The 25,047-nt window shown below is 37.0% G+C and overlaps 1 protein-coding gene across 1 annotated transcript in view; it reads left to right on the forward strand.

Annotated features, from left to right (window-relative positions):
- The window catches only part of ACSS3 (acyl-CoA synthetase short chain family member 3), a 90,426-nt gene extending 69,639 nt beyond the window's left edge, over nt 1-20,787 (forward strand). Inside the window, exons 10-16 of the mRNA XM_059816622.1 lie at nt 2,946-3,041; nt 6,513-6,576; nt 13,801-13,882; nt 14,861-14,983; nt 19,512-19,611; nt 19,691-19,866; nt 20,166-20,787. Coding sequence (XP_059672605.1) covers nt 2,946-3,041; nt 6,513-6,576; nt 13,801-13,882; nt 14,861-14,983; nt 19,512-19,611; nt 19,691-19,866; nt 20,166-20,240 — 716 coding nt within the window. The 3' untranslated portion in view covers nt 20,241-20,787. The remainder of the gene's footprint in view (nt 1-2,945; nt 3,042-6,512; nt 6,577-13,800; nt 13,883-14,860; nt 14,984-19,511; nt 19,612-19,690; nt 19,867-20,165) is intronic.
- Nucleotides 20,788-25,047: the final 4,260 nt, after the last annotated feature.

The raw sequence follows: 25,047 nt of genomic DNA on the forward strand, positions 1-25,047 counted from the left end.
CCATATTTTTTCCATGTATATAAAAAGTCTTATTGATCCATGGGAACTGAATGTACAGCTTAGAGGTTAGAGCACTGGGTTAATATGATAATGATATATCCACTGGTAATTGAGAAGACAATAGAAGAAAGAGCAGCAATTATAAAGACCTATTCACAGAGTTTTAGAACTTGTGATTCTTGTTTAGAATAAGTGGACTTTCATTCAGTCTTATTCACTGTTGCCCAAAAAGCAGGGACAAATACAGACAAATTAGTATGACGGTTTCCTTTCTAGTTTGCATCGTTTTCATTAACAGTGTATCAGAAAGTCAAGCAAATACAAACTAGTTCTCAGAAATTTCAGATTCCCCCTCTCCCCTCAGGGTTTTTTCATTGAGAGCTCTTGATTAGAAACGTTTGTCAATTCCTCGTTCATGCACATCTTACTGGTACATCGGGTTAACAGTGATGCTGTGTTCCCTACCTCTCTGTAGCAAACCTAATTATTGTGTTCTGGTGATAGGAGAATACATTTCTCACCTGATCTGTATGATTATGGGACGTGGCTTGATGGGCATGGTGTTGTGTGGTGTGGGTGGTTTTTTTTGTGTGGTTTGGTTTTTTTTGTTGTTGTTTTTTTTTTTTTTCTTTTTTTGTAATGGTTGGACTTGATGATCTTACAGGTCTTTTCCAACCTTAGTGATTCGGTGATTCTGTGATTTTTAGCTCTTCCTATGCAATATATAAAGCAAGATATACTCTGTACTACCACTTCTTTTTCTCCTAATGTAGTCAAAAAAGATACTCTCCCTTCCACTGTCTCGTCTGATTTACTGTTCTCTAAGAAAAATACCGGTTTTCATTCTGTTCCAAAGAAAAGAGGAAAAAAGTTGAGGTGAATAACTTATTCAGTATAGATACTGTGCAGAAAATGGAGCTTCCAAACTGTTGAATAAATTGTGAGTTTCTCTTCCTGCAACTTTCAGTGTGATCCTGAATGGGGTACGTTAGATCGTATTGATATTGTGTCACCCCTATAATTATAGGTTGGGTGTTCTGCGTGTTGGAAGATCAGGATCATGTCAGGAATTTGCATTATGTAGAAGAAGGAACAGGGAAAGATGGGGAAACAACTAAGCAAACATTTAGCCTGTCTTTATTAGCATTGAGGGTTGATAATTCTCATTCTGTGTCCCACAGATGGAGTTAGGCCCTAGCTTAACTATGCTATGTTAATGCTAATTTTCAGCTACTTACATCTAACATAAAACTACCACAAGTTTCTGTAATTTTGTTCTTGTTCTTGCTTCTTTTAGCACTTGAATAGTCATTTAACAGCTTCTGAAGTGGCAGATGAATGCTGTGGAAGCTGAGAAAATTCACAGCAAAAACAAATGTAATTTCCTAACGCAAGAGAACTGAAAAGAGTTTTGACCATACTGATCAGATATAAATATAGAGCTGAAGACAAACCTGCTTTGTTGTGCTGATACTTGAGGGTGGCATGTCCTAAGAATTCCAGGCCAAGTGACCTGAGACTTGGGACATGTCTAGAATGATAAAGCCCTATTTTTAAAGTAATAGTCTCATACTGTGTTCCTGCTAATATTTGCAACCATGTACACTTTGTTTTCTGTGGCTCAGAGTTACAGGAGCATTTAAAAGTAATTTTTATAGATTTTTTTTTTCTTAGAGGGAAAGAAAGAAGACCAACTGATCTTTTTTCAAACTTAGACTCTTTGATATATGACTTGCTGTTTTTTCTTCCTTTTCTATAATAACAGCTGTTGTAGCATAAAAGCATTATGTGAAATTGAGCTTTCTTAAAAAAAAGAGGAAGGTGAGAAGGGAGGCATTTCTAGCTGCCTAACTGTGAGGATAATTAGGAAGGCATAGGCATTATAGGGGATATTCATGCTGTCTCATTTGGAAGCTCTGAACAAGGCATTTTATGTTGGCACATCAGTGGGGATTCCAGACCTGCTCATCAGTGTTCAATTTATGTCGGCAGTTAGAGGAATGAATATCTTCCTAAGATTCAAAAACCAGGAGACATTTGTCTTCTGACTCCCCCGCCCCCTCCTCCCCCCCAAAAAAACCCAAAACCAAACCCCTCCAAAATGCTGTGATTACTAAGACTTTAATGTTCGTAGGTGGAGGAGGAGAAAACAGCTGGATTATGATCACAAAATCCTGCAGCAGTTTGATTGCCATTCCTTACATTGTTCCTTTTCAGTTTATTTTGGCAACACTGGAAATTTATGTCTGACTTTTCTACCTTATTTCTTTTTGAGCCTTTTCATTACCTGAAATAGTTTTCACCAAAAAATACTAGTGAGATCTCCAGGATTATAAAAGAGGTATTCCTGACTTTTCTGCATTATTTACAGTAAATTCTGAGGCACTACCTCTTCTCTGATCTTCTTGACCAATATTGTCAAGAATTGAAGAAGATTGGACACTCACTCACCTTCCAAACCTCTGAATATGTAGCTCCAACCGATCCTTTGATATTGCTTTACAGTGATAAGCTAATCAACCAAGAATGGATTGGTGTTTTTTTCTGGAATTCATTCTTCCCAAGGATATTGACTTGTGAAATAACCCTTGAAATACATCTGCCCTACACAGTATTTCTATCATGGCTTTGCTGAAGGCAGTTTCTTACTGGCATGGTATAACCTCATACCCATAGCAGAATAAGCTACAGGTGTAATGCAGAAAGTTTTTATTTTTGACTGGAATGGGAAAAGTTCCCTTGTGAAGAATGCAAATTTCTGTAATGAACTTACATTCATTAGATAATACATAAAATCTGAACTCTAAATCCTCCTTTACTTGTCTGGGTTTTTTATTTTATTTTATTATTTTGATGTGCTGAACTAGAAACAAGACTTAAAACCAATAAATATTTAATGATGCTAAGAACAACCTTAACTGACAATATTTGTGTTTTCTTAACAGAATCTGGTTCTGCAATTACTGCTTCCTGTATTGGTTTGGGGAACTCTACAACACCTCCACCTGGACAGGCAGGAAAACCAGTGCCAGGATACAATGGTAAGACTGTGCTAAATATGCTACTAGAAAAGCATATTGCTTATATTCCTGAGTAAGTGCTCTTTAATTTTTATACCTCGTAGGGAAAGCAAATTACAGTCTTATTAACACATTTTCCTCCTTCCTGTAACAGGAAGCTCTGCTTTTTTGCGTGTTGTGGAATGTGATTGTGCATAAGAAATTCAGAATTATGTTCAAGAAAATTGATCAACCACTCCTATCTTTATTATATGAAAGCGCTAGCACATACTTTTACACTGGATATAACAAAGATATGAAAAAAATACTGTGCTTTAAGGCTTTATCTACAGCTGCACTGTTTTAACGAGAGCAGCAGTAAAATTTGTATCGGTAAATCAGGAAGAAAAATGTTAGTAATAACCATCAGCAAAAGAGGAAATGATAACTAGACAAATAATTGCTATAACTTGCACTTTGAGTGTTCTGTTATACCCATGTTTTCAATTTTCAAAGGCTAAATGATTTTGGTTTGGGAGATGTACATCAAATAATTATGTCTCAGAGACACGTTGATTAGATTGATTAGATTTTCTTTTGGCACTACAATTTTATATGAGAAGTATTCTGAACTGCATAAAGAAAATTCTGAGGTCTGTGTCTTCCACAAATACATCGTAGTGAGCTAACAAGCAGCTTGGCAAGGATATAAATCTTCTATTTGAACTCATCTCGTACTTTTTTTAAAGAAAATCAAAGCCAGTCTTCTGCCTTTTTGTACAGGTGTATGGGCTCATGTTGGAGAGAGATGTTAAACACATTATCTTTCAGTGCTTGTGGAGCATTTTTATTTCCAGCTGGGAGAAACGGTAGGCTATGGAACAACATTAGAAGGATGAGCACTCATTGTCTGGAAGGTATTTGCATGCAGAGAGTGCAGCCACAGGATTAAGAATGCAAAAATATTTTCATACCTGGGAACCCTGATTTTAACACAGTTTTCAAGAATAGAAGTCCAAAAAATAATTACATTAAAGAAGTTTTTTCTTCTAATACTTACAAGTGGAAGTGAACATTAAAGAAAATATTTTCAGCAGCTCTGGGTTTTGACATTTATAGTTACGGCATGAAGACAAGCAATGCCTTAAAAACAACAGTAAAACAAAGCCGTGAAGTTTGTCCAGAGTTGTAATAAATACGGAAGAGTGAAAGAACGTAATTGCATCACACATGCTATCAGATGATAGTCAGGCCTATTAAAAAAGTCAAAAAAGTATGAGTAGCAAGAATATAAAAATTGCCTATGAATTTTTTGGAACATCATGCCTAGTGTAAGTAAAGAATTTCTTTAAATAGAATAAAGGAAATGTATTTAGCACTCCTTGGAAGGGAAACACAAAATGAGCACTAAAATTCACTAAAGATTTGTGAAAGAACTTTACCTCTTTCAGTCTTTGATTTGAGGCCAATTACGTCCTGTAACGCAGCCATTCATGAAATAGTGGATCTTGAAATTACTCGGTACTGGCATCTGTCTTGCTGTCATCCACCTCTGTTTTGATGTTGTTTTGCTGCTGTTACTGTATTCATTAGAAGAGATCTTTATGCCATTTAGAAGATAGATTCTGTATTTTTAGATTATACATGCGACTGTTAGTGGTTTTGGACATTGCTAAAGTTATGTTGTATTTATGCTGCAATATAAATAGAAAGTTACAAAATCTACTTTTTTTTTTTAAACACAGCCAAATTCTTTCCTGTCACAGTATTGCTAAAATAACCTGATTTCTTTGCTGATTTTTTAGAATATGAAGAATAAAAGCAGTATTTAGCTATGTGCTATCAAAGAGCAGTGACACAAATTGCATCTAAAAGTGAATCAAGAATCAAGGAGTGAGCAGTATAATATCTCCCTTCCCCAAATTTTTGAACATTGAAATACACTGCTTGCAAGGAGAAGAATAAATGCTGGAATTGCTACATTGATAAAATAGTTAGAATAAACTGATTAGATTTTACTTTAGTATAATAAAAATAGGAAAAAATAGGAGAGAAAGCTTTGAAAGCTACATGTGAGTGGGTCTTTTTCATTGTGTGTTCTGAGCCTAAATTCTCCAAATCTAATGATACTATGTTCTCACACATGTTCTTATACCATCTAAAAATACTTCAGAAAAAAAACGTGTTTACAGGTTATAAATGAGTTTCATTTATGCCGTTCTTGCTGTTTTTCGTAAGTGTCTTTTATGTTTCCATTCATCCTTTTGATTTCCTATCCCAGTTGCTCCTTCCAAGTCACTGATTTGTAAAACTGGCCTTGTGTACTTGCTTGTGTCTATGTGCTGAGCCATTGCTTTCAGCAGGCTCTTCAGTTACTTAAAAATTGCCATCTTCTTTGAAGTAGTGGCTTCAGCCAGAAATAGTAAATTACAGATGTTGGCATTCTTTGGACACATAGGGTATGATATTACTCATAAGAGTCTTAGCAGGGTTTTAGTCAGAAATCTGTCATCCTCTTTTCCGTATTTCCTCTGGAACTTTTAAATACAGAAGGTAAGATTATTTGTAGTAATTCAGATCCAGCTGAACATTGCTTTCTTTGCTTGGGCGGGCTTCAAAACGCATGTTTTTAAATCCATGTCAGCCCAGTTTGTCAAAACCTTTCCTCCCTGTTTTTCCATGGTTTGGTCATTCCACTTTGTTTAATTCTGTTTATCACAGGCCTAGTTGATATCTGTCATTCCTTCCTTATGCCCACACCTTCAGGTGGAATGGGTGGTTGGAGTAGGTTTCCCAGATGACTGCACGGAAGAGGCTATTTCAGGTGTTTTTCCTCAGAAACCTCAGTACCAAGATATGATGCTTTCAGTGAAGGTGATGGGCCAGTGTCATCCAGGGAAAAAGCTGCTGTTGGGAGGTCTGGGTTCTTCACTATACTCTAGCATTACCCTGCTGTGCAGCTTTGGGTAGTTCATGAGTTACTTTACCTCTTTGTGCTAGACTAGAATAAGCCTTGTCAGCTGGGGAGCATTTTTCTGGGTCTCCTGAGAGCCTTTGAACACCAGACACACTTATTTACTGCTAACGGTATTTCTCACATTAACTGGGTAGGCATCCAGTAATCTTAGCTGTTACTTCTTACTCATGTTACCTGCACACTTTTTCTTGTATTTGTCATGTATCTGAAGGGTCCTTTGCTATTTGGAAGTTTAGATTTTCCAGTATGAAGATGTCTTTTAATTTTCAGTTCTATATTTTCCCTTTTTGACTTTGAGCTATTCCTGCTCCCAAAGCATGAGTGTTATTTAAGACTTTTTGTACTTAAGGCTGAATGTTAATAAGGTCATGAGATTATCCAGTCTGGCACTGCCAAATTACTTAATTCCTTTTGTTGCTTGGTGTATTGCCATTCTGAAATGTGACATAAGTTGATATCCATGAAGAAAGACACTGTCCTCCACATAAAAATACACTACTTAGCAGAACTTCTCTTCCTGTATTACTTTTTTACAGTGATGATTCTGGATGAAAATAAGGAACCAGTGAAGGCGAAGACTTTAGGAAATATAGTGGTAAAGTAAGCAAACTTAGTATCTTACAGTTAAGAGGAACTTCCTGCATGTGTTGATTGTCTTTTGACTGACGTTTATATATATGTAACAATAATTGAAGTAAGGAGGTTTGAAAAGCATGGCTGTCTCTGATGTTGATACCAAACTGCCAGAACTTTTTATGTCTGTTATTGTTGAAAAATTGCAGACAAAATTGTGTGAGTGAATGAGTGTGGATTGCTGGTGTTTTATTTAGACTACAGCAAAGTTTACCATTTTCTTAATTACCAGCCTGTTGGCAGAGGATTAAGCCTTCCTGTTGGAATGTATGAGCAAGATATTGAATCATTCTCTTCACTGTTTTATCTTTCAGTTTAGTGAAATAGTGCAGCAGTGCAGATTGACATGCTTTGGTTTACTGGTGTGATACTATCTCCTAATCCCAACTGATGCACATTCCTAGAGGGAGAATATGTGTTTTCTGATCTCTGTAAAAACAGCAAGATATCTCTGAGTGTGCTTTGCATGAAATGGTGTTCAGTTGTGGTGGTACTTGGACAAAATGCATATAGGAAGAAACTCCAGAAAACAGAAAAAAGAAAGGAAAAACCTCTGCTGTGCATCATGTAGGTGATTTTTGTACCATTTACCAGACTCCTGTCAGATGAGTTCCATAAGCTTTAATATTCTTTTTGAAAGTACACCTTTCTTAGCATCTTTTCTTAGATAAAGGAGCCTCTGTTTAGATAACACTGTGAACATCGATTACATTTATCTTACCTTCTGCCATCTCACTGTTGCCAGAACCTTTCCTTACTTCTGTAAAGCTCGATAGGCTACTGCACCCCATGGCCCATCCCAGCTCTGTCAGGCTTTTAGGCAAATGCTGTTTCCCTCAGATGGATACCTACTTTGTGATTAACATGTTAGCTGTAGCCGCTTCTGTTTTCAGTCATAGAAAATACTTCCGTTCTGAACACTTCCTAACTGCCAGCAAATACAAGTCCCAAAAAGAAATGCGTTCATCCACTTCTGTGGGGGTAAAATTTAGGAGAGTTGTAATAACTCAGATTCTTCATTGCTTGCCTAGATGAATGGAAGGAGATACAAAGATTAGCATTAAGCTTCAGTGAATTAAAATTTTTTCAAAAGCCAAAACGTTGGGACAGAGGTACCAATTTTGATGAGTTGATAAAGAGAGAAGTTAGGCAAGGATTGAGGCAGTGGCCATATGAGCTGGAGATGAGACACATAAGAGCTACAGGCACTGAAGTGTGCTGCAGAAAGGCAGCACTAAAAATGCGGGCTGGCTGGCTCCATAGTTCTTACTTGGGAGTCAGAGTTGCCGAGTTGTGGCCTTTTTTTGCTCAGCTGTACTACTGATCTAATGTAACCAGACCACTGTGGAGACTAAGATAGTATCACATGAAGTTATTGTACTGTGTGACACAGATGTCTGTTTTCAGGATGAAGTCTATACCCTGCCTAACTTTCAGCCTCTTAGGCTAAGCCATCAGGACACACAGGCATGTGGTTAAGTGCACACACAATCTCCTATCTAAGTGTTCTTAGATAGTGAAAGCAAGGGGAGAGTCCATCTGAAGCCAAGAGAGGGGTATATGGCCTTAGCTCAGAAGAAAGACCGTTAGATAGAAGCTACCTGAGATGCCAAAATAGCCACTAAAGATCTTATCATTACGTAGTGTCTCGGTAATGAATGCTGTCAATTTTTCTCTTTTTGTAAGTGTGTGACACTATTGCCATTCTGTGCTTTTAAAAGAGTATATTCTTTTATCATTAAATTTGATCCAGTGATAAAAACCAATACTCAATATTCTGAAATTTCCTTCTATGAATGTAATAATCCCCAAAATTCAAGTACTTAGACGCTTAAAGAAACATCTCTTTCTCATATAAGATTATTCTGGAGTGTCTGAAGGGGATTAAGCTATATCTCCATTGGCTGAGTTGTTTTTATTTTTTGTCATTTTAATGATGTGCTTTGCCATTTTGGAAGTGTTGTTTAATGTTTTCCTATTAATTTTTAAAATAGAAAATAAATAAAAAAATTACATAAGGTATCACAAAATTAAAGGCAACCCAACAGAGGACATGTTGCAGACCCGTCTGAGAGGCTGCCCTCCAGGAAGATTGTTGGAAGAAGAAAAGTGTTGCTTGTAGTACCGTGTAAAGAAAGTGTGTCATCCTGCATAGACCACTTGCAATACATTCTTGTAAGTAAAGGTCATTCTTGTAAGCAAAGGTCATACACCTAGGAACAGTGAAAATTTGCTAGCTTTTCCTTGACACCTCTAGGTCAAACCTGGATATCTATCTTAGAGATAACACTGTCATTTAACCAAAAGTTACAGGCTTGAGACAGGATTTAGTAGACGACATCCTTTACGCTCTGTTATATGGGAGGTCAGATTAGATGATCATGATGAATCCGTGCAAAAGATTTCTCACCCTGCCAGCCTCCCACATTTTTTTTTTTTATCAGCTTTGTCTTTTCCCTTTAGAAGTGAAACAATGAGTAGGACTTTCAATGTGGGAGCAGTTTGGCCAAAGATGGGTTTTCTAACAGATTCCTGGCTGAGTACATGTGAGTAGCATTTGAGCTTTCTTTACTTTTAACCTTTCTCAAGTACTTTCACTAGTTTTTGATGCTTTCTCTCTTCCCCACTAAACTATAGGGTATTTTTCTGCAAAATCCCCACTGAAACCAGCTACTTTTGTGACCTCTTTCAGCTAATTAAAGGAATATTTCATGCAGAGTGGTGAATGTTTGAGATGCTCTCTCTTTTGCCCCTTCTCCACCCATTTTCCAGTACTGTTGTTCCTTGTATCTGAAAAAGCTTCTAGATTCCAGATGGCTTTCATACTTGCAATCAAAAATTTTAAGACTGATGTTTCTGCACAACACTGCATAAATGCTGAGTAATAGTATAGCTGCCAGTCAAGATGATTTAGCTCCATTCACAAGCCCAAACTCATTTAACAATGGCTTATACTTGCTTTGACTGGCTGTAATGAACAGCCTGTGAGTACCATTGTCTACCGTAAAATAAAAGGATGTCTTTTCTGAAACTCAGCAAGGTAGCATCTCTAATAGCTTTCGACTTTCATTTGTACTTTCAGAAATCTGCTTTTCTCTGTAAATTATCTTTTGAGCTCTGTGTCTGTAATTGCTTTGTTCCATCAACAAGGAATCTTGCATCATTTTGATGAGTGGCATCCTGAAAGGATGTAACACACAGAGTCAGATTTTCTTGGGCTAAGCTACAGGTGGGCTGTTCTGTATAAGGTCAGCCACCGTTGTATGAAAAATAAATGAACTGTAAAACAATGCTTAAAAAACAGATAACGATTGTTGTTTAAATTCTCTAGCTGAAAACTGTTACTGTGAAAACATATCAGAGTTTTTCTGTGATGCTGCCAAGCTCACCTAATCTGTCATAGTTTCTCCCTTTATAATGAAATTACCTTCTTATCTTTGTAAAATGTAACCAGGGTGGATATTTGTAAAATGAACCCGTATAATTTACATCATTAATTTCCAAAGTTTACCTAGTTTTCCTGATGTTGTTCTAAATGTATTCAACCTTGACATGAGAAATGGGCTGGATCTGTATTCCTGTAGTTCTGCAGTTGTCACCTTAATTTCACTGGAGTAAATGGAGAATAGCAGAATTTGTACTGCTGTTGCTGTACTGGTGAAAAATTGGCATGAGTGAGATCAAAATTCAGACCTATACATCTTTTTTGAAGTTTGAAATCCAAAGTTAAACTTTTCTCAAGTTCAGGTGCTTTGATTGAGTTCAGTGTAGGTTTTTGACTTGAACCTCAACTTGGGTTTGGAACTGTGCCTATTCGTTGCTAGTTAAATGGGATGAGTTGACTGTAGTTAGCGTGATCGAATATAGCTGGTAGCACATTCATATTTTAGAAAAAGCTGGCAAGTTTGTCTTGAATTTTTATTTGTTGAAGCTCGTGACTGTTCTTTCCAGAAGGAAGAAGCAATGATGAGATAGAAGATGCTGCCAGAGTTATGACCATATGAAAAATCCAAGCAAGAATAGTGTTAGGGAGGGTTTATCTTTAAACTGATAGCAGATACAGAGGCTCAACACTGGCTGGTTTGTGGCTTGGTATGCAGGATGAGAGAGAGAAGTTAACAGATAGTTAGAGAAGTACAGTAAATACCTCCCAAAGCGAAACCAAGAAAAGCAACATCTTTGTGTATTGTGGAAATGATAGGGAAGGAACCTACCTCCTTCTATCTTGGTCTTCTGTGCTCCTGTTGCTTGTGAAAGGAAAGCAGGATCATGTCTGGGGCAATCATGCTTACTTATGCACAGCTGGCATTTTTTGGTCAATATATCCTCTTAATAAAAATAACCCCAAAAGGCCTTGAGTATCAACTTAATGTTTGGACAAAGAGGCAACAGTTTTTTAATATAGAACCTTTGTAAGTGTGTGTTATGTTTCCTAGGGAGAACAGACCCAAACCCACGATCTAAAAATGTTCCTTTTTTTATGGAGGGGTTGAGGAGAGGAAAAGTTGGCTTTCAGGCTGCTGTTATTTTCTGACGATCTGACTTTCTCTCTTCTGGCTCCTTTCACATAATTATGATCCAGTTCTGCTCCCTTTGGAATTCATGGCAGCTTTCCCACTGAGAGCAGTGGGATGGAGGTATTTTTGGCTCTGGGCATTTTAATCCTGATGTCCTGGCAAAATTCCAATACACATAATTATGTTCTGGCAAGCTGAATTCTAGCTTTATTAATTTTGTTAATTATTTGTGTTTGCACCTCACCTAGAAATTCTAGTCACTCATGATGCTAAGAACTTTACTATCATGGAAGAATTGTGTGTGCCTACTGCTCTGGAATTATTTTGCCTGAAAGATGGATATATGGAAGACGGCATTCAGTTTTTGCTTAGTAGATGGAATGAAGTCCTAACTGCAAGTAATCTTTTACAGAAAACCATGGAGGCACATTTTCAGATTGTGTCTGTATTGTGCTATGATTTGCAGTATAGAGATACCTACAGTAGCCAGTAATTTAGCAATGTGGTTTCCATAGACTCACAAAATATGCACTGTGAATGTAGTTATCATTGCAATTTCCTTTTTTTTTTTTAAAAAAAACCCCAAAACCAGAAGAAAAAACAAGGAACAAAAAAAGCCCCAAAACCCCCAAATGGTGGGAGCAGGGATTATATTTTCAGTGATATGTTGCATACTTCTGTGTTTAGATTTCTAAACAAGTACAGTTACAGAAAGGAAAATGTTTTCCTGATTTCAGCAATAAAATTGGTTCTTCTATTTAATGACTAACTGCAAAGTACTGAATGGAGCTGTGGAGAAATTAAGGACTTTGTCAATATGGATTTTTCTTTCTCTCCTATCACAAGGATGTTTCAGACTGTTAAATAAATTTAAAATGTAAAATTTGCAATGACTGAGGCTGTTATGAATTGCTATGCTATTAGCAACCAGGCAACAACCATAGTAACTACTGTTCTCTAATGGTTTTTCCTGAATCTAAACAAGAAATTTTTCTTTTAAACTCATACATACATAAGCACCGGGATCAATATATTGTTTCTCTAATTTATTTTTTTCAAGGCAAATACTCTATAGGTCGTTTTTGTATATCACAAGGATGCTTACTAAGCTTGAAAGGCTTAAAATAGGTCAGTGAATTCCCTCCAGATAAGCAGAAGCCAGCCTGTCCTCCTGAAGCCTGGGTGACTACCTGGGAAGTGTCTTGGCATTTCTGGCCTTACCTTAACCATACTTTCAGGGAATGTGATTTATAGGATGTGTTGAGCCAGAACACTCAGAGAAAGTAGTAATATTTATGGTAGTATATTCTGTTATGCTAATTGAGCTGAATTAAGCTGAAAGAAACTGGGATTGTAAAAAATCATGGATTTGAATCATTACTAGATGATACGGCTTTTTCAATGTAGCTTGTACTATTTATACAATATTTAGATTAAAAAAAATTATATATATATACACACACATAATTATTCTTTTTGTAAGTGTAGTGTTAGAAATGTGCATGTCACTGGGCTGGGAGCACCTGTTCCTGTGACCTGAACATCATACGAGGCTTGTAGTTGCAATGCTACAGAGGGGTGTTTCACTGCTAAAGATGTTGTCTTTTAGTGTCATAGGGGCACTATCGGAGTAGAAAATAAAATACCCCTGGCTAAAAATTTCCTGGTTAGGAATGCAGGCATATGCTAGTAAAATCTGTATGAGGCATTTATGATTCTGTCTGTATAGATATGGTTGCTTGCGTGTTCTTTGTCTGTTGCTAGGGTTAAGCTTCATAAAACTTGTGTTGATGTCTCTGAATACATACCTCTTAGGGTTAAACACAGCTTCCTTGAACTGCCTATCAGAGCTTTGAAGGAAAAAACAACCACTTCTTTATTAGCTGAGACTTCTGTAGCTTCTCTTCTTCTGGCAGAAATGTATGTGAAATTTCCCATATTTTGTCATGCCCATATCTTTAAATAAAGAATGGGTGTACAGTATGCATTGAAATCTCAATTAATAAAGCAATCCAAAATTTTGCAACTTCACTTCTTAAAAAAATAAAAATAAGTCCAGTTATTTTAGAAAGTTCTAAAAGTGACTTTTATCAATATACTTTTGAAGAACTTCTCCAATAATTCCAATAATTTTATGCACAGTTTAAATAAAAATTAAAGCATTTTTATTCAGATTCTCATGACCGAAGTAATTTGAGTTTTTTACAGAAACTGAAGATCCATGCATCTGATAATTCAATTCATATGTCTATACATGTGTGAGTGTGTATGTGTGTTAGAGATACCTATAATAATGAAGTTGTCTGTATCATAGCATATATGCGCACATTTCTGACAGGTGCTTCATCCTTGGAAATGTAGAAAGCTGAATGCTGATAACATGTTTATAGTACAGTATATAGTGTTCACTAGACCAAACATTGTTTTACTGAATGCCAGAGATGCTTATGTTATAGAAAAGGTATGGTCTGGATACAGTTCAGAGCTATATGCATGTGATCACAGCAAATATATGTTCTTTTTGATCTCTTATCAGCATATTATTAAATAGAACTGCTTTCTGATTGTATAGCCAATGATTATTTATCTGAATACAAAGTATGAACGGAAAGCATGAGTTGTACTCACTATATCTGTGTTTCTAACTCCTTCACTCTGATCTTTTTAATTTAAGGTTGCCTTTGCCTCCTGGAGCCTTCTCAGGTCTTTGGGAAAATCAGGAAACATTCCAGAAGTTATATTTCCAAAAATTTCCAGTAAGAATTACAAAATGAGTTATATAAACTTTTGGTAATCCTGCAGAACATAATAATAGTAGATTTAAATTGGATAACATACAAAATTATCATATCTTATTTTAATGGGAGTTCTTTGATATATGTGCTATAGAATTAAAAACATTTCAAGATAAAACTTTCTTCATATATACTTTAAGCTTTTGGGCACACTGTTTGGTTTTTTTTAAGATCTGAAACAGAAGAAGTAAACCCCAAACCAACTTTTATGTTCAGAAGCTTATGTCATTTGATCTAAAATGATATAAGCTTCACAACCTTAGACTAGCATAGCTTCAAATATACTACTGCTGTTGACATGCAGTCATTCTAACTTAGTTTCAGTCCAAAATATACACTTGCCCATTGTGCATGTAAATACATTGGAGGCTCCTTACTGAATTAGTTATGTTTTCTTGTCAGATGAACTATCCAAAGACTGGCTTCATCCTTTCCTTATAGAAATAGATAGATTGGTCCTATGTGAATTTCCAAAATGGAAGGTTTGGTTCAATAAAAGTAAATGAATGAATTGATCAGGCAAATTATTTTTTGCGTGCACTTGCGTGATGATGATGATGTACGTTTGGATCCAGAAAACACGAGTATCTTTCAGGGCAATTTGACAACTGTCATTGTATTGTAACAATTCCGTTCTTCTTGTGTAGATTCAGGCAACATCATTCTCCAAGCTGTCATGGGTGAAAGAAAGCAGAGTGGGAAAAAATCCAGGCTTATGTATTGCCTTCTGTTCTGTCTTAACAGAGACTACAAAACCTTTTCTGGAAAGGGAGCTGCACGGTGTATTATGACACAAGAATGGTGAAAAATATTAGAGAATTAAATCTCTCAGGCACCAAAAACATATTTCATATGAAACAATCAGTTTTGTTTGTTGGTTTCACGGATGGATGTTCCTAGTACTATTTCTGAGTTTATTTTTGGTTGTGTTGTGTCTAGGGATATTATGATACTATGGATGCAGGTTATATGGATGAAGATGGCTATTTGTATGTCCTGTCTCGAGCTGATGATGTGATCAATGTTGCCGGACACAGAATTTCAGCAGGTGCGATTGAAGAGGTGAGCATTGCCTGACAGTAAAATAGAATAGTGAAAGATGAACAAAGAAAGCTGAAGACTGAAAATCTCACAAAAACTCTCATTTTCTTTCTGCTTTTTTTTGATTGCGTTTGCATTGGTACTTTTGACAAAAACTTTAATTGTTTCAGGTCCTTCCTATTAAGGTGCTTTCCAGGACCATAATAAACTTAGTCAACAATAAGCAGTTTATACCATGGGATTGATAAAACAGGCATGATTTGACATTTGAAGGTGGAGTTAAGGGGTCCTGTGGTAGCGTGAGAAGCATTCCTGTAAGCTCTGATAACATATTTGTTTGGGAATACGTTAAGATTATGTAGGGTCAGTGTGCCAAGTAGTTAGTGTGCCATCTACTTTAGTTTCTTAGGAGTAGAAACTTTTATGCCTAAAATACAGTTTTTAGTTCACATAGACTCACATTCAGTGCTTTTTTTTGATTTGAAGAGTTTCCTTCACAGTTTCTTGAGAGCTGTTTTGTCTCTTACTGTATGAGCAGTGCTAAATGAACAATGAAAAAAACCCTGCTGTTAAATTGAAAGTCGTTAATGTAATACCCATGCAACTCAAGGTTGAAAATAGTGCAGTTCATAATAGTATCTGAATTTCATATCATTGTTCACTCACCTCTCTGGAACCGCTGTGATTGATTGCCAGTTACAAATTTCTCTGACATATCAATTGCTTATTCAGGGAGTATAGGAAAAGGTGTGCTGGGCATGTACAAGGGAAAAATACACTTTTAAGAACTCCGATTTTAACTGTTCACTGAATCACAAATTAATCTGTTAGTCTTTTTTTGCTTTTATAATGTCTATTAGTCTAGTGACTATTATTTTTAAAGGCTAGAAAACTTAAAAGAGAACAGAAGAAATTCTGATTACACAGAAGTGAACAAGTTCAGATAAACACAGGGAATCCTTCAAAGATCGGTCAGCCAGGGACCTGAACCAGCCACTGCCCTGACTGGGGTCTATGAAGCCATAAAGGTGGCTTTTAGTTGGCTTAAACCTCTTTCCCTTTGAAGTCAGTTTTTTGTGTTGCTCTACTAAAGTGCAGCAGGGAATCTCATCCCCACCCCTTACTGCTCTACTGCTCAAGGACTGAGCTGGGCATTGTTTCTTCACTTCAGGCTGAATCTGAAGCTAGTATAACAAATGATGAACTGAATCACCTCCTCAGCTGTATTACCTTTGTATCCATCTTCCCGAGCTCAGTGTCTCTGGTTTTCTCCCTGCTAGTTAGGTCTTTCCCCTAGAAACAAAAAATGTTTCATCACTAAGAAATTCTAGAAGCTTTTCTATTCACCTTTTGAACAAAGCTAAAACCCAGGACTGTTGTTAATGCATGCACAGCAAATAGCTAGTTAAACAGGAAAGCATTAACAAGACCACAATTAGCTCTTCAGTAAGATCAGTAAATACAGAATTAGACGTTCATTGAATTGCCATCTAATTAGGTGGCAGTCACCTTGTTGAGCAAGTGTGTTATCTGCATTTACATTATAGCTGCATTACAAGCTTAACAAGTTTTCCCTTAGTGCTTTGACTAAGAATTTCAGCTTCATTATTTTCCAAACAATTAGTTTCTTTGTCTAAGGTATCTGTTAGTATCATTGGGGCTCCACCTTTACTGCAATGCGGTAGGTGTTGCTGTTTATGTTGCCAATCAGTGAATGTTAGCCATTATGCTAACCTCAGCTTATGTTGTTCCATCCATCTCTTTTGTTTGTACATCTGTGGTGTCCCTGCTTGCCTTGACTCTTTCTGAAAAAGCCCAAATCATATCTCGCCTATCTGAGGTAACAGACTTGAAACTGCAGAATTTTTGGGTGAGAAATCCCCTCCTGACGGTGGCTTTTCTGTCTGCTGCCGTATTAGACGTCCATCCTTGTGCCCAGTGATCATTCCAGGAATGCCATTTTGCTGTCTTGAGATTTTTCTTACATTTAAACAATTTTTAAATGTCTAGCACTGTCTTACAACGTTTGATAATTTTTAAATTAGTATTTACACTTTCAATCATTTGAAATTAGCTGTCCCAAAGTCCAAGGTATGTTGATAAGATTTGGGATAGACTAGTGAAGGAAAATATTGCAGTGACTGGAATATTCCAGCTTAACATAAGAATTCTATGAACAATTGACAGACTGGAATGACACAAACAAGCTACTACAAAACAAGCAGGCAACACTTAAATCTCCACCATAGGGGTCCTGTTGATACCTGGTGGGTAATTATGGTATTGATGGTAATGTCAGATTACTGCAGACTTTCTTTCCTATGTTTTTGTGTAAAGCACAGTTCCTCTGGTTGTAGACATTACTAGTCTACTTTTCCATAATTCATTGCATTTTCTTCTTTTTCCTTTTTTTTCTTCCTACAGCAGGCAAGTTGCTGTGGTCAGGGTTGAGAAGTCAGAGCAGGAAACAATGGGTATTTATAGCAAGAGATGGAGTGCATTATTGAGGCTCTGGACTAGAAGTGACTGAAGCTCATAGGTGCATGTGATGCATTGGAATACCATGGAGATTTGGAGCTGCGTAAGATTAATTCCTGTATGATTTGTCAGTTTGGATACAATGACATTCCGATGCAATCTGCTCTAGATGAACCTGCTCTGGCAGGGGGGTTGGTCTAGATGATCTCCAGAGGTCCCTTCCAACCCCTATCATTCTGTGACTTCTGGACAAAGATGACTGCATCTGAATTCAAATGCACTTGTGTATATTTAGCTTCAGCATTTTTGCAGCAGGCTTTTCTGCCCTTCTAGTTCTGGGATGAGCCCAGCCAGACCTAACTCCAGGCTGTTGCACTTGCTGTTCTAGATACAGCTTGTGCACATCCCATTTAATTCCTGTGAAAAATCTACAGTTTCAAAAGGTGTGTGTAAATGGTCATACTTTTGTACTTTGATACAGCATGCTTCTAATATTAAGCTAAGTATTTCCCATTTGCTCTTTTGTAGCATGGGACATTTCTGGGATCATAGTTTGTGAAGTGAGTATAGCTTCTGTCAAACAAAGTATGCAGGAAACACTTTGTGCAGATTTATTTTGCTAAAAACTACTTGGTTTGTGTTGTAGTGACCATGGCACAGAAAGCCAGTTTCTCCTTTGTGGTTTGACTACAAATCTTAAGGATGGTGAAATCTGCATTTAGGATGGGTTATGGGAGACCCTTTGAATTGTTCCTTCCACTATCCGTTTCACAACCAGGTGACACAAGAGCCTCCCTTTTGTTAATTGGAACAGCAGTGATTCAGCTTTTTCTTCCTTCAGGTTTTTTTCTCCTGTCTTCTCTGTACCTCTCCTGTCTTCTTCCTCATGCTCACACCATTCTATGAGTACCCAATGCAAATGTGGTGTTCCTACTTAGAGGAAAAAAAAGCCTTTATTCTTAAAACTTCTTTTAGTTAGTCTTTCTTTCAGTCATCCCAATGCCTTTGATTTTGAACAACACAGTATGTGAAGATCTGTTGTTGGCAAACATATAGTCCTTGTATGCACAAATAAATAAATATGCACAGTCATGTTATGTGACCTCTGGGTGGCCTTTGAGTAGGGTCACGTTAGGTCCTCTTTGTGGCTGAGTACAGAGGATATGTTGAAAGCACTGTTGACATGACAGCAAGATACCCCAAAGGACACTGATATCTGCGTGAAAAGAACCAGTTGCTTTGGAAGAGGATTCACAAGTGCCAGTATCTTAAGTCCAACTTTGTCCCAGACTTAGTGACACACTTCTCAGTACATACTGAGACATCTTGGTGACTTTTTTCCAGGAAGTGAGAACCTCAGCTGGCTAATTGGGAAGAAAAGAGTCTCTCACTTCTTCCTAAAAGAGAGTTTGAGATATTAGTGCTACTGTCCATCACTTGTATAATTGTGTAAACGTGTAGTAGGAAGGAGGGGACTCTGTTTTAATTCCCTGTTTTGTCTAAGGAGGCTGAGACCTAATGTTTCCAAGAGGGTGAGCTGAACTAGCTGAGGTTGGGTCTGTGTTTGGCTTTGGTTGAAACTATGCCTTTGTGCAGCAAAGAATGAAAAAGATAGAAGGAGCCAGAGAGAATGAACCAATGTGACTTTACAGCCCTGTAGTAGGAGTGCTTCTGTGGTTTTGGTCCTTACTCCACGCACTTAACTCCATGTTATTCATGTTAGACTAATTTTATTTGTTCCAGCAAAGGTCTTGCTAACAAAAACAAAGATGTGATACTCTCCCAAAGCTGTAAGGAAGTCATCTTTGCCTTGTTCTGTATTTGTCTTGTGCTGCCACAGTTTTTATTTCTTATGTTTGTTTCAAAACTACACATAAGTGTGTATGAAAGTATGCACACATGTGCATCTGCAACATGTGTAATTGGAATCCTGAGGTGTACTGACTAAATACTTTTTGCTGTCAGAATGTTTAAGAATTAAGTCCATTTTTTATGTCCATGCCTGTGGAATTTTTTCACTGAAATATTCAGTTATTATTGATTCAGTTTAGTTTGGTTTTCTGTCCCTCAGTGTGTTCTCTTCCATCACGCTGTGGCAGACTGTGCTGTTGTGGGCCAGGAGGATCCTTTAAAAGGACATGTTCCATTTGTGCTGTGTGTGCTGAGAGAAGGTGAGAGCCTGCTGCTACTGATGTTACTAAGACTTGCAAAAGTCCCAGAAAGGTTAAAGGATATGAACTTCTTCACTAGGTATAAAGACAGAAGAGGAGAAGATTTTGGAAGAGATTGTTGAGCGAGTTAGAACTAACATTGGTCCAGTAGCAGCTTTCCATAAGGGGGTGTTTGTGAAACAGCTACCAAAAACACGTTCTGGCAAGATACCACGTTCAGCTCTTTCTGCACTTGTCAGTGGAAAGCCATATAAGGTAAATTGGAGATGTATGTTTTAATGAAGTAGGCACACGTGCACATCCAAAGACACACCATCATGGTTTCGATTCTCTAGACCATTCTGCAACTGGTCCATGACTTCAGGTAGTACATTATATTTTATTTCTACTGTAGCTTACCCAAAAGATTTTCATGTTCCAGTCCTTTCCGGATACTTTTTATTCTTGGTTGCTTTTGAAGTCTAGATTTAGAAGATTCTCTGTATGAAATTCTGTTTTACTGTTGAAGGACCGCAATCTACTACCACATGCTTCTGTATATTCTTTTTTTTCAGATAACACCAACCATTGAAGATGCTAGCGTGTTTAAACACATTGAAGAAGTGCTAAAGAAAAATCAAATGGGATAATACGTTGATAACAAACGTGTCAGTGACCAAAGTATGCAAAGAGACTTTGTGTTAGGAAATACCACAATTTAAAAAATAGTAATGATTTGGGACTAAATTTTTTACTTCAGAAATGTTACTGTGTTCTTTATCATATTGTCACAGCCAATGAAGCATACTAAAGTCTCTGCATGTTGTCATTATATGCCAGGTATTAAGATTGCTAAGAATTGCAAATAGAATTCTTACATTTCTATAGCCTTAAAGGGAAGGAGTCACTAGGATTATCCATCTCATATGATGTCACGTAACCTTATTTTTCCATCCATTATTGTATAATGTGAACAGTAACTTGAGTTTGGCTAAAACAGCTTACAAAAGGTAAGTCATGAACTGAGGACAGCAATAAATAGGAATTCTAAGGTGAAAATTACTGCAGATATAATTGTCCTCACTTGTAAATTATGAGCCCTTCTGTCTTTTACATTTTTATAAGTTTTAAAATTTTAAAATTAGTTTTCTTGATTCCACTGATTTTTTTTCCTAAGTCTTTCTGCTATAAATCAGATTCCTGTACTTTTTTTACTCAGTAACTTTCTGAAGTGTCTTTTTTGTAGAATGATAGATAATTTCTAGCTTTCAAATCTGTGAAAATCTTTATTTCTTCATAGTAATATTCAGTAAAAACCATGTATTTTAAATAAAAGCAGGCATTTATCCTTTGCATTTTCTGATAATTTTGTTGTTGTGGTTTGTATCACTTATAACAAGGATGACCAGAATGTGCTTTTGCTGACATAACTAGACGTTTCAGGCTCACTTATATATATATATATATATATATATATATATATATATATATATATATAGTCAAGAAATTTAGCAAATACAGATACTAGGCAGCTCATTCTTGACTTCATAGGCCATTTCAAAATACTTACAGGGTTCTCAGCAAACCAGGGAATGGAAGATACACTCTCTACGTGCATTACTGCTCAAGCTGCAGGTTTTTAGTTGAACAATAAATGTAAAAAACCTTTTTAAAATATACGTTCACAGAAAAGTTTAAAAGCGGAGAAGTAACTCAAACTCAGCAACGCTTTCCAGAGGAGGAAACAGTAAGCAATACACAAATTTAGATGATGTTGGTATAAAAGAGAGGTTCCATACTTAGGCTAAGCTAAGGTAGAATTTAAGTCTAGACATATTTTGCTATGGCAGTGTGTCCTTGAAAGAATCCAGAAATACTGTTATGTCCTATTGGGTAGAGGTAAGGATGATAGCCCTGTTAAGTGATAAAACAAACCAGCAAATTTATGTAGGAGCGAAAAGGTGAATAGGTAGGTGCTAATTAACATGAGCCATACCCCAGTGTTGCTGTGTGCCTGTGACCTTTTTGTAGAGTCAATGAGCTCTACCAGTTACACAGGAAATAAGTAAAACGCACATGTGTTTTTTCCCTAGGGACCTCATGCAGCTGAGCCAACCGTGTTGAACCAGGTCATGCAGTCATATAATAAAACAGTCTAGTTTGAGTCTGTGCTGTACTTTTTTTCCAAATAATTGCCTAAGGTAGCCACCCTAACTATACAGGTTAGTGATACATATATAGGAGTGATTTTGCTCCTCAGAGATGTCCTGATAACTTTCTTGAAATACTTCTTATGTAAGTTGCAGTTAGTTGAAGATACTATTTTCTTCTGGATGGATTATTCAAGTACCAAGGTTTTAATAGCAGGCCCATGCCGAATAATGGAGTGCCTTGCAAAGGCTGCTGAGTATTTTTCTGTTTCACAACACTACAACTTAGCAATCTATGCCAAACAGCTACAGGGCAAGAGAGAGATCTTGGGACTTGTCACTGATGTTTTTTTTCAATCAGTGAGAAACTATGAGGGTCTTTTCACAGAGAAACTGTGGCACATTCACGAGGTGCATGGCCACTAGATTTTGTACAATGAAAGCTGAGACATTGTTATATATGCTTGTTGTAGTTATCCTGGCTGCAGCCATCATGTTGTAATTGCAGAAGCAGGGGAGGGGAACTAATTAGTGAGAGCATAAGCCCTCTAGTAAAGATACTGCAATAGGATGTAGAAGAGAATTAATTTCCTAGATCTTGTATAGTTTTCCCAATGTCATGTCATGTTCCTACACCAGTTTCTCCATTTGTAAGGAAAGGTAACTTGTTTTCTAGTTTCGGGCTCTTTTTTTAAGGAAGAGAGAATTAATATCAGACTCTTTTAAAAAAAAGAAAAAACCCCACAACATTAGTAATGGATATCTAGGCACGTACCTTTCTGAGGGGCTATTTGCTCATATTAATATTGACAAGAAGCAATTATCTGTCCTCTGAACTGTTTGTGAAGAGCTTGAGTAGTTAGCATTCTTAAAGTGTCTCCATGACAAAAATGTTTGTAATAACTTATTTCTGCTGAGCTTTTTTTTTATTTTAGTCTTTAAATTTTCTTTCTTTTTTTTTTTTTTTTTTTTTTTTTTTTTTTTGTTTCTTTCTGTTTTGGTGGGAATCATTTAAGATCAAGACTGGGATAAAAGAGAGGGGCAGGGTGGTCAGGTGTACTCACTCTGCTACCAACCTGGTAATGTGGAGGATTCCAGAAATGCCAAATGTCTCATTCATCAGCATTCAGAAAACGCAGACAAAGAAAGCCACCTTATTGCAGCAGTACCGTATGGAAAAATAGTTGTTTTGCGGGCATTGCTTTTGTCTTCCAGAGGAGCCTTTTGCTGAGGAGCTGCAATTGCAGAATGCTTTGTCTACAGCTTTAGCTTTGTGCCAAGCTGCAGAAAGGGAAAAGGAGTAGTCATTCTTGTGCACGGCACTAGTGCTGCCCAGCAACCTGGTTATACCATCAAGGAAGAACAAGCCCGTTTAACAAGTGGTAGGAAAGCACCCATTTTCTTCATTTTGTTGTTAGAGAGAAGCAGCATGTGGGTAGATTTGAATGGTCAGGGAGTTACTGAAACTTGGCTAGAAGAGGTTGATGTTATAATTATTCCCAGTGTGCTGAAAGGGTTGGAGCCAACTAGACAACATTTAGCATAGCCACAGTTTCTAGCTGTTGAGAGCAGAACTTCAGCTCATGTGGAGGAGACAGGGATGTATTAGGAGATTTTATATGTTAGCCTTAGATCAAAATGGAAGTCACAATAATACTCTTTTAAAAAATACATTTTTAATTCTTCTGGTCTGTTTTCTTCCACTATGGAAATAAATAATTTGAGAGTGCTGTACTCCTAGGGCAGGATACCTGCAGCTTTGGTCACAAGATCTTGCTCATTCTTTTCCCTGACACATCTCATTCCCCTCTGCCCCCTGAATTTGAGCATGGCCTGTGACAATATGGGCTGAAAAAGAAATTCTGTAAAATGGGAGCTGGCGTTTACGAGGGGAAGTGTATTCAAATGATACTACAACCACTGAAAAGGGTGTTTGCATTGCTTTACTTTGTGACATTCTGGACTAAAATAATCCAAAAGGAGGATGAGGGAGGAGAAGAAGGAACATCACCAGTGATGTCAGTTAAGCCCGAGGAACTGTACATAAAAGAGCCATCCATGTCTTTATAGAGTTGTGTGCTGACCCAAACCATCGTGTTGCACCCATCAGCAAGTTCAGTGCTCCCTCTCGTGGCAGATTCTGACAAGTAAATCCATCGTAACTCATACCTGTTGGTGGCAAAATGTGCTTGTGCTTAGCTATAAGAAGTATCTGGCATCCAACTATTTCAATGCTAGTACGTACCAAGCTTAACAGACTTATAAACACAAATAGCACTGAATTCTTTTTTTATTGACATCGGGGGAGAAAAATCTTTCACCATCTGACTGAAGTTTGCCAAATGAAAATAGACGAAACAAATGTTTATGTACGTGCAAACATTGCAGATCAAACTGCTAAAAGAAATAACTAAAAGACAGATCTTGAGCTAAGATCAAGCAGCAGAAAAATAGCAAATAGGTAAAGGACTATTAAGTAGGTCTTACTTTGAAACTTCCCATTTAAACAAAGAATAAACAACAATAACACCACCAAATAAAGCCACAGCAGGTAATAGTTGCTCTTCTAAACTTTTATACACTATATATTAATCACTCCGTCTTTCAGTTATTTCCTCTGATAAAACTGACTTCTGTGAAGTCTCAGCAAGGCCATCTTGGCTAAAAGCGTAACATTAGACAGGAGCCTGTCTAATGCCCTGTTATAATGAAGAAATGGTGGGGTTTGGCTTCTCTTTTCTTTAATTTTCTTTGTTGACTATATCTGGAAATGAGAATCTGATTCTATGCAAATATTCAATTTAATTTTCCAATGCTGGCTGGTGTCTGAAGATCCTGGAACAAAAAGGTGGCTCTTGGTAAAGCAAGATTCTTCTTAGTCCGCAGGTAACATAGAAGAAAGTTTTTGGTTTTTGTATAAATCATGTTTTATTAAATTGCTGCTTTTTTTTGTAAACAGTTCTTCTGGGTTTATTTGTTAAGAGGTGAGCCATCATGGTGCTTCTCTACAGATATCTGACATTTCCATTTTGTCTTTAGAGGTTCATTTTGGCTCCAGTTCCAGGTTATGTCATTCTATTATACATCATCAGAGGCAGGTGTTCAGCATTAAATATTGACAGATTTTCTCAGTAGGAACATGTTGAAGCTTCTAACTTTGCTAAACATATTCATTTGACTGTTACAATCCAAAAACTGTAAAAATGGTGGAATGGAAAGATACAAACAGTATTATTGACCCTGTATTGTCAAATGTTTGCACTGAGACCCCATGTACCATGGATTTTATTTTAAAAAAATCATATTT

The sequence above is a fragment of the Gavia stellata genome, chromosome 4, assembly GCF_030936135.1.
Source record: "Gavia stellata isolate bGavSte3 chromosome 4, bGavSte3.hap2, whole genome shotgun sequence".
In the NCBI taxonomy this organism is placed as follows: Eukaryota; Metazoa; Chordata; class Aves; order Gaviiformes; family Gaviidae; genus Gavia; species Gavia stellata.